Here is a 16,281-nt window from a genome sequence, read left to right on the forward strand (position 1 = left end):
AGAAAATATAAAAATATCTTGAGGTCAAGATGGTGGACTAGGAGGACACAGAATTCACGTCTCCACACAACTAGGGCACCTACCAGGCACCGGTGACAAACCACAGACACCTAAGGGGACGGGAGGAAACGCCAGTGACCAGGTAGGACGTGGGGTGTTAGGGGGAGGAGGGAGGAAAAGTGGAGGCGGGGGGGACTGGTGCCCCTGAGGGGCAGTTGGAGGAGGGGAAGGGATCCCACACCCGAAGGGGGAAATTGGGGGACCACTGGGGGGGCAGAGGTTTAAAAGGGAGTGTGGCCAAGTTTCTCCTGACCACTTGGGCCCCCAGGAGCCTGCCAAGATCCCAGATCTGATCCCCTGCCCACCAAGGCCCACTCCATGCGTGTGGGTACTGAGGGAGTGGGAGGGATGGATCTGGGCAAAACTAAAGGCCAGACCTCTGGGACCAGCAGCCCTTAGGGGCGCTGAGGGAGGGGAGGAGTTCCTACACCCAGTGGGACACACCTATGGTTAGGGGTCCAGGGGGGATGGGGGAGACCCGGGGGTGGGGCACAGAGGAATGCGAGGGAAAGTGGCCAGCGTGTTCCCTGTCCACTTAGGCACCGGGGAGCCTGTTGGGCTCCCAAGCCTAATCCTCTGCCCTTGGAGCCTCCCTCCTTCTGTGCAGAGCCCAAGCCCCACCCCTGCACCCCCACCCAGGGCCCTACATCTACACTCAGAGACCCCATCTGGGACCCCCTCCAAACTTGCTGGGCCTAAAACCCACCCACACACCCTCACCCAGGACCTTACCTCCAAACTCTGGAACACCACATTCCGGAGGCCCCCCTTTGGACGTGCTGCCTCTCACCTTCCACACAGCTCCTAAGCAGAGGTCTCGCCCCACCCTAAACCCCACCTCTGCCTAAGTTCCACCCCCCGCCTAAACTCTGCCCGCATAGCCAAGGCTTTTTTTTTTTCTTTTTTCCTCTTAGATTGGGGTTCTGTTTTACCTTGCTGTTGATTCATTAATATTTTTATTTATTCTAATAAATCTTTTATTTTTCTAATTTTATTTTATTCTTTACACTTTGTTACTGTTCTGCTCCTTATGGCTTGTTCCCTATATTTTTTTCCTCTTTTTTCTGTTCAGGTTTTGTTTTACCTTGTTACAGTTGTTTCAATTATATTTTTATTTTTCCTAATATATTTTTTATCTTTCTAATTTTATTTTATTTTTTATCCTTTATTATTGTACTGCTCCTTTTTTTCTTTTTATCTTTTTTTTGGCCACAACACATGGCTTGCAGGATCTTGGTTCCCAGGTTGGAGGTCAGGCACGAGCTCCTGTGGTGGGAGTGATGAGTCCAAACCACTGGACTAACAGAGAACCTCAGACCTCAGGGAATATTAATCAGAGTGAAGCCTCCTGGAGGTCCTCATTTTGGCACCAAGACCTGGCTCTACCCAACTGCCTGCAAACTCCAGTGCTGTACACCTCAGGCCAAGTAAACGGTAAGACAGGAATACAGCCGCACCCATCAAAAAAAAAAAATGAAACTACAAAACAATATGTTACAGATGAAGGAGCAAGGTAAAACCCTACAAGACCAAATAAATGAAGATGAAATAGACAACTTACCTGAAAAAGAATTCAGAGTAATGATAGTAAAGATAATCCAAAATCACGGAAACAGAATGGAAAAAAGACAAGAAACGTTTAACAAGGACCTAGAAGAACTAAAGAGCAAATAAACAATGATGAACAACACAATAACTGAAATTTAAAATACTCTAGAAGGAATCAATAGCAGAATAATTTAGGCAGAAGAATGGATAAGTGGCCTGGAAGATAAAAGAATGGAAATAACTACCGCAGAGCAGAATAAAGAAAAAAAATGAAAAGAATTGAGGACAGTCTCAGAGACCTCTGGGACAACACTAAACGCACCAACATTCGAACTGTAGGGGTCCCAGAAGAAGAAGAGAAAAAGAAAGGGTCTGAGAAAATATTTGAAGAGATTATAGTCAAAAACTTCCCTAATATGGGAAAGGAAATAGTCAATCAAGTCCAGGAAGCACAGAGAGTCCCATACAGGATAAACCCAAAGAGAAACATGATGAAACACATATTAATCAAATTTTTAAAAATTAAATACAAAGAAAAAATATTAAAAGCAGCAAGGGAAAAGCAACAAACAACATACAAGGGAATCCCCATAAGGTTAACAGCTGATCTTTCAGCAGAAACCCTGCAAGACACAGGAAGCGGCAGGACGTATTTAAAGTGATGAAAGGGAAAAACCTACAACTAAGATTACTCTACCTGGCAAGGATCTCATTCAGATTCAATGGAGAAACCAAAAACTTTACAGACAAGCAAAAGCTAAGAGAATTCAGCATCACCAAACCAGCTCTACAAAAAATGCTAGAGGAACTTCTCTAAGTGGGAAACACAAGAGAAGAAAAGGACCTACAAAAACAAACCCAAAACAATTAAGAAAATGGTCACAGGAACATACATATCGATAATCACCTTGAATGTAAATGTATTAAATGCTCCAACCAAAAGACAGAGACTGGCTGAATGGATACAAAAACAAGACCTGTATATATGCTGTCTACATGAGACCCACTTCAGACTTAGGGACACATACAGACTGAAAGTGAGGGGATGAAAAAATATATTCCATGCAAATGGAAATCAAAAGAAAGCTGGAGAAGCAATACTCATATATCAGATAAAACAGACTTTAAAATAAAGACTGTTACAAGAGATAAGGACACTACATAATGATCAAGGGATCAATCCAAGAAGAAAACATAACAATTATAAATATTTATGCACCCAAAATAGGAGCACCTCAGTACATAAGGCAAATACTAACAGCTATAAAAGAGGAAATCAACAATAACACAATAATAGTGGGGGACTTTAACACCTCATTTACACCAATGGACAGATCATCCAAACAGAAAATGAATAAGGAAACACAAGCTTTAAATGACACAACAGACCAGATAGGTTTAATTGATACTTATAGGAAATTCCATCCCAAAACAGCAGATTACACTTTCTTCACAAGTGCGCATGGATTCTCCAGGATAGATAACATCCTGGGTCACAAATCAAGCCTCAGTAAATTTAAGAAAATTGAAATCATATCAAGCATCTTTTCTGACCACAACGCTATGAGATTAGAAATCAATTACAGGGGGAAAACACAAACACATGGAGGTTACACAATACATTACTAAATAACCAAGAGATCACTGAAGAAGTCAAAAAGGAAATAAAAAAATACCTAGAGAAAAATGACAATGAAAACACGATGATCCAAAACCTATGGGATGCAGCAACAGCAGTTCTAAGAGGGAAGTTTATAGCAATACAAGCCTACCTCAAGAAACAAGAAAAATCTCAAATAAACAATCTAACCTTACACCTAAAGGAACCAGAGAAAGAAGAACAAACAAAACTAAAAGTTAGCAGAAGGAAAGAAATCATAAAGAGCAGAGCAGAAATAAATGAAATAGAAACAAAGAAAACAACAGCAAAGATCAATAAAACTAAAAGCTCGTTCTTTGAGAAGAAAAACAAAATTGATAAACCATTAGCCAAACTCATCAAGAAAAAGACACAGGACTCAAATCAATAAAATTAGAAATGAAAAAGGAGAAGTTACAACAGACACTGCAGAGATACAAAGCATCCTAAGAGACTACTACAAGCAACTCTACGCCAATAAAATGGACAACGTGAAAGAAATGGACAAATTCTTAGAGAGGTATAACCTTCTAAGATTGAACCAGGAAGAAATAGAAAATATGAACAGACCAATCACAAGTAATGAAATTGAAACTGTGATTAAAAATCTTCCAACAGGGCTTCCCTGGTGGCGCAGTGGTTGAGAGTCCGCCTGCCGATGCAGGGGATACCGGTTCGTGCCCCGGTCCGGGAGGATCCCGCATGCCACGGAGTGGCTGGGCCCGTGAACCATGGCCGCTGGGCCTGCGCGTCCGGAGCCTGTGCTCCGCAATGGGAGAGGCCACAACAGTGAGAGGCCCGCATACCGCAAAAAAAAAAAAAAAAAAAAAAAAAAAAAAAAAAAATTGTAAAAAAAAAAAAAAATCTTCCAACAAACAAAAGTCCAGGACCAGATGGCTTCACAGGTGAATTCTATCAAACATTTAGAGAAGAGCTAACACCCATCATTCTCAAACTCTTCCAAAAACTGCAGAGGAAGGAACACTCCCAAACTCATTCTATGAGGCCACCATCACCCTGATACCAAAACCAGACAGAGATACAACAAAAAAATAAAATTACAGACCAATATCACTCATGAATATAGATCAAAAATCAACAGAATACTAACAAACAGAATCCAACAACACATTAAAAGGATCATACATCATGATCAAGTAGGATTTATCCCAGGGATGCAATGATTCTTCAATATACACAGAACAATCAATGTGATACACCATATTAACAAATTAAAGAATAAAAACCATATGATCATCTCAACAGATGCAGAAAAAGCTTCTGACAAAATTCAACACGCATTTATGATAAAAACTCTCCAGAAAGTGAGCATAGAGGGAACCTACTTCAACATAATAAAAGAAATATATGACAAACCCACAGCAAACATCACTCTCAATGGTGAAAAACTGAAAGCATTTCCTCTAAGATCAGGAACAAGACAAGGATGTCCACTCTTGCCACAATTATTCAACATAGTATTGGAAGTCCTAGCCATAGCAATCTGAGACAAAAAAGAAATAAAAGGAATACAAATAGGAAAACAAGTAAAACTGTCACTGTTTGATGATGACATTATACTGCACGTAGAAAATCCTAAAGATATCACCAGAAAACTACTAGAACTAATCAATGAATTTAGTAAGGTTGCAGGATACAAAATTAATGCACAGAAATCTCTTGCATTCTTATACACTACCAACAGAAGATCAGAAAGAGAAATGAAGGAAACAATCCCATTTACCATCACAACAAAAAGAATAAATACCTAGGAATAAACCTACCTAAGGAGGGAAAAGACCTGTACTCAGAAAACTATAAAATACTGGTGAAAGAAATCAAAGATAACATAAACAGATGGAGAGATATACCATGCTCCTGGATTGGAAGAATCAGTATTGTGAAAATGACTATACTACCCAAAGCAATCTACAGGTTCAATGCAATCCCTGTCAAATTACCCATGGCATTTTTCACAGAACTAGAACAAGAAATTTTGCAATTTGTATGGAAACACAAAAGACCCCGAATAGCCAAAGCACTCTTAAAAAAGAAAAACAGAGATGGAGGAATCAGGTTCCCTGACTTCAGACTATACTACAAAGCTACAGTAATCAAGACAGTATGGTACTGGCACAAAAATATAGATCAATGGAACAGGATAGAAAGCCCTAAGATAAACCCACACACATATGGTCACCTTTGATAAAGGAGGCAAGAGTATACAATGGAGAAAAGACAGCCTCTTCAATAAGTGGTGCTGGGAAAACTGGACAGCTACATGTAAAAGAATGAAATTAGAACGCTCCCTAACACCATACACAAAAATAAACTCAAAATGGATTTAAGACCTAAAGGTAAGGCCAGACACTATAAAACTCTTAGAGGAAGACATAGGCAGAACACTCTATGACATAAAACACAGCAAGATCCTTTTTGAGCCAGCTCCTAGAGTAAGGGAAATAGAAACAAAAATAAACAAATGGGACCTAATGTAACTTAAAAGCTTTTGCACAGCAAAGGAAACCATGAACAAGACAAAAAGACAACCCTCAGAATGGGAGAAAATATCTGCAAATGAAGCAACTGACAAAGGATTAATCTCCAAAATATACAAGCAGTTCATGCAGCTCAATATCAAAAAAACAAACAATCCAATCCAAAAATGGTAGGAAGACCTAAATAGACATTTCTCCAAAGAAGACATACAGATGGCCAAGAGGCACATGAAAAGATGCTCAACATCACTAATCATTAGAGAAATGCATATCAAATCCACAATGAGGTATCACCTCACCCCAGTCAGAATGGCCATCATCAAGAAATCTACAAATAAATGCTAGAGAGGGTGTGGAGAAAAGGGAACCCTCCTGCACTGTTGGTGGGAATGTAAATTGATACAGCCACTGTGGAGAACAGTATGGAGGTTCCTTAAAAAACTAAAAATAGAACTACCATATGACCCAGCAATCCCACTACTGAGCATATACCCAGAGAAAACTATAATTCAAAAAGATACATGCACCACAATGTTCATTGCAGCACTATTTATAATAGCCAGGACATAAAAGCAACCTAAATGTCCATCAACAGATGAATGGATAAAGAAGATGTGGCACATATATGCAATGGAATATTACTCAACCATAAAAAGGAATGAAATTGAGTTATTTGTAGTGAGGTGGATGGACCTAGAATTTGTCATACAGAGTGAAGTAAGGTCAGAAAGAGAAAAACAAATACTGTATGCTAACACATATATATGGAATTTTAAAAAACGGTACTGACAGGGCTTCCCTGGTGGCGCAGTGGTTGAGAGTCCGCCTGCCGAAGCAGGGGACGCGGGTTCGTGCCCCGGTCCGGGAAGATCCCGCATGCCGCGAAGCGGCTGGGCCCGTGAGCCATGGCCGCTGAGCCTGCGCTCCGCAACGGGAGAGGCCACAACGGTGAGAGGCCCGCGTACAGCAAAAAAAAAAAAAAAAAAAAAAAAAAAACGGTACTGACAAACCTAGTGGCTGGGCAGGAATAAAGATGCAGACGTAGAGAACGGACTTGAGGGCACAGCGGGGGAAGGGGAAGCTGGGATGAAGTGAGAGAGTAGCATTGACATATATACAGTACCCAATGTAAAATAGATGGCTAGTGGGAAGCTGCTGCATAGCACAAGGAGATCAACTTTATGCTTTCTGACGACCTAGAGGGATGGGATAGGGAAGGTGGGAGGAGGCTCAAGAGGGAGGGGATATGGGGAGATATATATATATATATATATATATATATATATACACACACACACACACACACACACACACATACATACATATAGCTGATTCACTTTGTTGTACAGGAGAAACTAACAGAACAGTGTAAAGTATTTATACTCCAATAAAGATGTGAAAAAAAAACCCTTGAGACAAATGAAAAGGGAAATGCAGCTTAGGATATCCAGCTAAAGCAGTACCAAAAAGGAAGTTTAGAGTGATAAATATCACATTAAAAAAGAAGAAAAATAAACAACCTGACTTTACATCCCATGGAACTAGAAAAAGAAGAAAAAACTAAACCCAAGCAGAAGGCAGGAAAAAATAAAAATCATAGCAGATGACTTTCAATACTCCCTGAAAGGAGTTCAGGGTGGAGAGGAGAAATGAGGCACTCTGTGCTCTGGAAAGAACTGGGTGAACAGGTCTTCAGATAGTTAGATATTTTCAGGAGTCGATTTTATGAGCCCAATTCTTATATCTCTTCATAACTAGAAAAGCACTAAAATCCTTCATGGTGACGTCTGCTCCTCATGACTAGCAGAAACCTTCTGCAAAAAAATGTGTGCTTGATTGCATGTACTCCCCCTTCACCAAATTCACATATATACTGACCTTTCCCCCCAGTCTCCTTGGAGCAGTTTCTCAGAGCTATCTGGAATGCTGTTTCCTGGGCCATAGTCCTCACTTTGTCCCAAATAAAACATAACTCATAACTCAAAAAAATTAATTAATTAAAGATCATAGCAGAAATAGAGAATAGAAAAATAATTTTTAAAATCTACAAAATTAAGAGTTGTATTTTAAAAAATAAACAAAATAGAGAAATCTGTAGCTAGACTAGGGAAAAAAGAGGCCTCAATAAATAAAATCATAAATGAAAGAAGAAACTTCCCTGGTGGTGCAGTGGTTAAGAATCCGCCTGCCGATGCAGGGGACACGGGTTTGATCCCTGGTCCAGGAAGATCCCACATGCAGCGGAGCAACTAAGCCCGTGCACCACAACTACTGAGCCTGTGCTCTAGAGCCCACAAGCCACAACTACTGAAGCCCACATGCCTAGAGCCCGTGCTCCACAACGAGAAGCCACTGCAATCAGAAGCCCGCACACTGCAACTAAGAGTAGTCCCGCTCACCGAACTAGAGAAAGCCCATGCACAGCAACAAAGACCCAATGCAGCCAAAAATAAATAAATTTATTTTTTAAAAAGTGGATGCCTCAGAAATAAAAAGTATTATAAGGGATTATACAATTATGTGTGAACAAATTGGATAACCTAGAAAAAATATATAAATGCTAGAAACGTACAACTTATCAAGACTGAATCAAGAATAAAGTTAAAATAGAACTATCATATGATCTAGCAATCCCATTTCTGGATATATACCTGAAGGAAATGAAAACATCATCTCAAAGAGAAACATGCACTCCCATGTTTACTGCAGCATTATTCACAATATCTAAGACATGGAAATAACGTAAGTGTCCATCAACAGATGAATGAATATTATATATATATATACACACACACACATATATCATAATGTATACACACACACACACACACACACACAATGGAATATTATTCAGCCATAAAAAAGCTATCCTGCCTTATGTGACAACATGGATGGACTTTGAGGGCATTAAGCTAAGTGAAATAAGTCAGACAGAGAAAGGCAAGTACTGTATGTTCTCACTTATATGTGGAATCTTAAAAATCCAAAATCATAGAAATAGAGGGTACAATAGAGGCTGTCAGGCTCTGTGAGTGGGGAAACAGTGAGATGTTTGTCAAAGGGTACAAACTTCCACCTATAAGATGAATAAGTTCTGGGGATCTAATGTGGAGCATAGTGATTTTAGTAAACAATACTGTATTATATACTTGAAAGTTGTCAAGAAGGGAGATCTTAAATGTTCTCATCACATACACACACAAAAAGATAATTATGTATGGGGAGGGAGGTACTAATTAACCATATTGTGGTAATCATTTTGCAATATATATGTGCATCAAAACATCACACTGTATTCCTTAAAGTTAATTATGTTACAGGTCAATAATATCTCAATCAATTTGGGGGGAAAAAAAGAGAAAAAGAAAGCCTGAACAGACCAATGACATATAAAGAGATTAAATCAGTAATCAAGAACCTTCCAACAAAGAAAAGCCAAAGATAATTTGGCTTCATGGGTGAATTCTACCACACATTCAAAGAAGAATTATACTAATTCTTCTTAAACTCTTCCAAAAATAGAAGCAGTGTGACCACCTTCAAACTCATTTTATAAGTGCAGCATCACCTCAATAGCAAAGCCATACAAAGACACTACAGGAGTCATCTTCTTCATGATCATCCTAATGACCATATCTGGAAATCTCAGAGTAAGCTTGTCCTTAGCCAGGGCAATTAGGCAAGAAAAAAAAAAAAAAGGGTGTACAAATCAGGAAAAATTGTCCCTGTTTGCACACAACATAATTTTATATAGAGAAAACTGGAAAGTCCATCAAAAAATTGTTTGAACTAATAAACAAATTCAATAAAGTTGCAAGATACAAAATCAACACATAAAAATCATTTTCATTACTCTACAGTAACAGTGAACTATCTGAAAAGGAAATGAGGAAACAATCTCATTTACTATAATACCAAAAAGAAGAAAATACCTAGGAATAAACTTAACTAAGGAAATGAAAGACGTGTATACTGAAAACTGCAAAATATTGGTAAAAGAAATTAAACAAGACTCAAACATTAAAACATCCTGTGTTCTTGGGTTGGAAGACTTAATATTGCTAAAATATCCATTCTACCCAAAGCAGATTCAATACATCCTATCAAAGTCCCAATAGAACTTTTTACAGAAATAGAAAAAACAATTCTAAAATTCACATGGAACCACAAAGAACTCCAAATAGCCAAAATAATCTTGAGAAAAAAGGACAAAGCTGTAGTCCTCACACGTCCTGATTCCAAAATATATTACAAAGTTACAGTAATTAAAACAGTATGGTACTGGCATAAAGACACAATACAGACCAATGAATAGAGTAGTGAACCAAAAATAAATGCACGCATATACAGTCAACTAATTTTTGACGAGGGCTTCAAGAATACCCAGTGGGCAAAGGATAGCCTCTTCAATAAATAGTGCTGGGAATACTGGATATCCCTAGAGAATAAAATTGACAATTATCTTACACTATACAAAAAAATCAACTCAAAATGGAATAAAGACTTAAACCTAAGACCTAAAACTGTAAGAGTAAAACTCCTGGAAGAAAACATAGGGAAAAGGATTCATGTCATTGGTTTTGGCAATGATTTCTTTGATACCAAACCAAAAGCACAGGCAACAAAAACAAAAATAGACTCGTGAGACTGCATCAAACTAAAAAGCTTCTGCACAGCATGGAAATAATCAACAGAGTGAAAAGGCAACTATAGACTAGGAGAAAATATTTGCAAACTATATATCTGATAAGGGGTTAATTTCCAAAATATATAAGGAACTCATAAAACTCTACAGCATAAAAACTAATAACTTGATTAAAAAATGAGCTAAAGACTTAAATAGACTTTTTCCCAAAGAATACACAGAAATGGCCAACAGGGATATGAAAAGGTGCTCAACATCACTAATCAGCAAGTAAATGCAAATCAAAACCACAATGAGATATCACCTCACATGTGTCTGGATGGCTATTACCAAAAAAAAAAAAAAAGACAAGTGTGGGCCAGGATGTAGAGAAAGAGGAAGCTCTTGTACCATTTTGCTGGGAAGGCAAAATGGTGCAGTTGTTATGGAAAACTGTAGGGAGGTCCCTCAAATAATTAAAAATAGAACTGCCATATAATTCACTAATCCCAGCTCTAGATATTTACCTAAAAGAACTGAAATTAGTATCTCAAAGAGATATTAGGACTCCCTTGTTCACTGCAGCATTATTCATACTAGCCAAGATATGAAAGCAATGTAAATGTCCATCAACAAAGAAATGGATAAAGACATTTTGGTAAACACATACAATAGAATATTATAGTCTTAAAAAAAGAAAGAAGTTCTATAACATGTGACAATATGGATGAACCTGGAGAACATTATGCTAAGTGAAATAAGCTGGTCACAGAAGGACAGTACTGCATGATTCTACTTTATAAGCTATCTAAAAGAGTCACGTTCATAGAATCAAGAGTGGAATGATGGTTGCCAGGGGCTGAGGATGGAGTGAAATGAGGAGTAGCTAATCAATACACATAAAGTTTGAATTAAGCAAGATGAGTAAGTTCTAGACATCTGCTGTAGAACATTGTACCTACAGTTAACAATACTGTATTGTATACTTAAAAACCTACTAAGAGGATAAGTCTCATGCTAAGTTTTTTTTTTTTTAAAGCAAAGGCTTTTTTTTTCCTTTAAGCACTTTATTTATTTTTGCGCTGCGCTGTGTGTTCGCTGCAGCACGTGGGCTCTAGTTGAGGCATGTGAGCTCAGTTGTTGTGGCTCACGGGCTTAGTTGCCCCATGGCACGTGAGATCTGAGTTCCCTGACCAGGGATCAAACCTGCATCCCCTGCATTGGAAGGCAGATTCTTTACCACTGGACCACCAGCGAAGTCCCTCGTGCTAAGTATTCTTACCACAACAGAATAAACATGAAAAAATCATTAATTTATTCACTCACCCATTCATTCATTTAGTACTGCTATGTACCAGGCACTCCGCAATGTTCTAAGAATAAACTGTTGCACAAGGCAGACATGACCCCCTCCCTCACGGGAGTTGTAGGATAGCAGATAAAAAAGACAAATGCAATTATTTGCTCCAGTACCTATAAAATTAAAAGTGTGTACATGCAAAACATATTTCAGGATTCTTTGAAATTGTTCGCCAGGAGAATATGACTTAGTCTACGGTGTCAGGGGAAGTTTCAACAGTGAAATTTAAACCTGAGAGCATAAAGGTGACTAGAAGTTACTCTTCCATTAGAAGGGGCTCTTGAGTGATGAATACAATTATAAAATGGTTTGTAGTTGGGTAAAGATCGAGATGTGGGAGTATCTATTTATCTTTAGGTCATAACACAATGTCTGATACATAGAAAGACTTTTTAAAAATTGTTTAACACTAATTTAAGAAACATCTATTTACTGCCATCTATATTCCCAATATTGCACCATTTAAAAAGGGATACAGAATAATTTGTCACGGGCACTACATCTTCACTCCAGGGAAAGAGCAAGATCTTCAACTATAATGGGTAATAATTAAATGGTGTGAACAAAATGTTAGGAGGAGGGCAGGGGTGAAGGGAATTTAATTCTCCCAGATGTCATCTGGAATGTTTGTTGTATCACTCATCAGCCACAGTTGGGTTTCCTTAAAGCCTAAAGGAGCTGTGTCTTTCCAGGAGAGACGGAACCTCGCAGCATGTCCATTTCCTAACTTGTTGGAGTTGAGGTCTTTGAGCTGTCAGACTCTCATGTGGATTATCAGGCTTAACTTTGTTCTGAAGGTTATTGATCTATAGGCTCCTTCAAGCCCAGAATCAAAGGAGCCTGACCTTCAACCTAGAGAGTGTTCTGCTATGTGGCCATGGTCTAAGAACACAGCCAGAATCAGAATCAACTGTGGCCATGTATCTTGGACAACCTGCTAGTGAACGTGGCAGCTGTGTATGGCAGGGTGATAAGAAAAATGTTAGTGTGAGCTTCATGGTTTTATTAGAACGCATACATGTTGGTAGGTCACTGGGGAGAGGGAAGGCCATGTATGTGAGAAATGTCTACAGCCAACAAGCCCGGTGTGTATCTCAAGTGTCCTAGTACAATTCTATAATACATATGGAAAATTTATACAATTTTAAAAAATGTATGTCACTTAGAATGTTGATAATAATACTGCAATTCCATTAGATGCCTATTTGTAAACTAAATTGTACTAGCGAATCCAAATCTAAACACACGTGATATGAAAACCTGGACCACTGACTACAGCCACATTTCAGAAATGCCACAAATTTTCACAACCATATTAGTCATGTTGATCTAATAATCAACTTCAAGGATAGTAAAATGTTATGTTTTACAATTTAATTAAACCAAAATTTTCATTTTTTTCCATTTAACTAAAAAATTAATGGAACCTGAGGGTATTTAGAAAATATTTTACTTATACACTTGAACATAATCATGTTTACATGTTACTTCTCTGCCCCAGTAGATGTACACATGTAATTTCTCTATCCCAAGTGATTCTCAATGAAGTTTTCCAAAACAAGTGAAGTAATTAATTTGTAATTACAAGTGAAATAGGTGATTTGGGCCTTATCCTAAATGACACCAACCTCCCTTAAATATGCCTTTGCTGTACAGCAACAATTCCTTGGAGACTATCACTAGTGTTGCAGTGGATGTATCACTAGTTCATACTTGTTCATTTTTAAGGATACAGACATATTTGATTCTCTTCTATGTACCAGAAATTACAAATTGGTTATTTCAAGCAAACTATTAGTAATTGAGCATTTATTTGTTGTGTTAACAGTGCTTGGAGTTATCACCCACATTATGCAATTTAACCCAAGAATCACATGAGGTGTGTATTATCTCCTTTTTAAAGGTAAGGAAAAAGAAGAGCAAACATTTCTTGTAACTTGCCTATGTTTCATAGACAGCAAGAAGCAGAGCTAGAAAGTGATCCTAGGTCTGCATGGCTCCAAAGTCCATGGTATTCTGCATGTCACTTTGCCTTCCACGCTGGTACTCATATCCAACTTTGAAAACATTTGTGTGTTTCATACATCTATTTTCTTTAAAGATATAAAATTCGTTTCAGGTTTGGGTCTTTGTCTAGTTAAAAAAGCCAGAACTTGATAATTCATATACATAATCCTAGTACCATTCATACTATAACATACCATTGTCATGATTCACATGTAACACTGAGTAGAATGTGCGTGGTCGCTGACAGTATGTATGTATGTTTTCTTAATTCTTCTTTAGAGTTTCTTGAAAAAACAAATTATTCATAAGAATATGTTGATCTTTAAATTAGAGGAGTCATAGGAATGACTGAAGGTAATTAACACATTCTCACCTGCCCTTGATCATGTGATCTATTTTGAAGTAAGGGAGCATTATTCCGAAATACTAATCTTTCATTTTTTTTTTTAATTTATTTTTTATTTTATTTTATCTTTTTAAATTTTTCTTTCAGTCTAATTTCCTAGCTTTCCTTGCTGGCTACCTCTATTCCTACCCCCATAACTACCCCTTCCTCCCATCCTCATCATATGCCCCTACTTCTTATTTCTATACAGTTGCTTAATAGAACTGAAGAAACCAAAACTTAACTAACCCAAGTCCCAAGATATTTCAGTTCACTTTGCATTTAATCCTCGCCCATAAAAATATGCAGACTCTTCTTATTGTTTCATACAATCCCATAAGTATGAAAAGGTATGGTATAGAAGGTAAGTCCTGGAAGATTCTGCAAAATATCCACGATGTTTATCTCATAAAAACAGTAAAAATTCTATTTGCCTTCCATCTTGAACATGGACACCTTCTTGCCCTCGCTATCAAATATTATAACTAAGGATGTGATATTTTTTATTCCAGGAAAAAGATCAAGTAAGAAAGAGATGTCAAAGTCAACATCATATTTTTTGGCCCAATCAGTTGCATAAATGGAGACAGCATTTACTAAGGCAGACATTACTGAATAGAAGCACATTTGGGATGGGGCTGGAAAATCAAGAGCTGGTCTTTCTTTGAAAATGTAGGTTATTTACAGTTCATGTTATTACAATCGATACTGCTGTAAACATTCTTTTACATATCGCCCATGCACACGAGTAAGATTTATACAGCTTCTTCTGTGTTATCTGGGTTGGATCTTCTAATTGTCAAACAGAGGAATCATAATCTTTGCTTTGGCTTAAATAAAGTAAAAATAAAGAGTATGTAAATAGGAGTAAAATAGCTGAGTCCTAAGGTAATCAAGTCTTCAGTTTCAATATTTTCATGGAAATTGAAAAGAAAATTTATATGCACAAAGTATTCGATAAGTGAGGCAAATTTACCATTTAACTTATTTATAAGGTTATATTTAGGTTATGTTTAGGTATATAAATGCAGGGTCATTTCAGTCAATTTAGTCTCCTCTGGTTCTGATTTCAGTAGGCACTGTTAAATGAATAGATGGAGACTGCAAACCATACAACAGTGACAGAGTTCATTATTTGGGGATTAACAGATAATCCCACACTATGTGCCATCTCTTCTGAGATTTTTCTAGGAGTTTATACAGTTACCGTAGTGGGAAATATTAGCATAATCGTCTTAATCCGAAGTAGCCCTCCGCTTCCCGCGCCTACGTACCTTTTCCTCAGCCATCTGGCCTTTGTAGACACTGGGTATTCCACATCAGTCACACCTGTCATGCTGATGGGCTTCTGAAGAGAGAGAACTGCCATCCCAGTCACTGACTGTATAGCTCAGCTTGGCTCTGATGTCACCTTTGGGACTACAGAGTGCTTCCTGCTGGCCACCATTGCCTACAATCACTATGGGTCCATTTGCTCTCGCCTGCTCTACTCCACCCACATGTCCCCAGTGGTCTGCTTCTTCCTGTTGGAGGCCTCCTACTTGGGTGGATGACATAAATGCTTCTTCACTTACAGGCTGTTTGATCAATCTCTCCTTCTGAGGACCAAATAAAATGAACCATTTTTTCTGTGACCTCTTCCCACCCTTGAAGCTTTCTTGCGGCCATGTTTCTATTGCTGAAATATCTCCTGCCATCTCTTCTGCATCAGTCCTCATAAGCTCACTATTAACCATAATCGTGTCCTACAGCTACATCCTCCACTCAATCCTGAAGATGCACTCCACTGAGGGGAGGAAGAAGGCCTTCTCTACCTGCATTTCCCACCACACTGCGGTCACTTTGTTTCACGGGACAGTTTTGTTTGTTTACGTACTGCCCAAATCGAGCTATTCAGCGGATCAGGTCAAAGTGGCATCTGTAATCTACATAGTGGTGGTCCCCATGCTGAATCCCCTCATCTGCAGTCTGAGGAACAAGGAGGTGAAAGAGGCTATGAGAAAACTAATGGCTAGAGCACATTGGTTTTCCTGAATTAAATCAGATATAAATCTATAAATAACAAACCATTAATTTGGGGAACATTTTTGATGGATATTTTAATGATATTTATCATTAACTTTACCACTTTTATAGTGATAAACTCCCGTAAATATAAAA

General features: G+C 38.2%; 1 protein-coding gene across 1 annotated transcript; it reads left to right on the plus strand.

The window, feature by feature from the left end:
* The first annotated feature begins 15,215 nt into the window (after positions 1-15,215).
* Positions 15,216-16,155, plus strand: LOC116758340 (olfactory receptor 481-like). Its single transcript, XM_032641167.1, is given in 2 exon segments — positions 15,216-15,671; positions 15,673-16,155. Coding segments are annotated over 2 exon segments (939 nt in total).
* Positions 16,156-16,281: the final 126 nt, after the last annotated feature.

The sequence above is a fragment of the Phocoena sinus genome, chromosome 8 (genome assembly GCF_008692025.1).
Source record: "Phocoena sinus isolate mPhoSin1 chromosome 8, mPhoSin1.pri, whole genome shotgun sequence".
NCBI lineage: Eukaryota > Metazoa > Chordata > Mammalia > Artiodactyla > Phocoenidae > Phocoena > Phocoena sinus.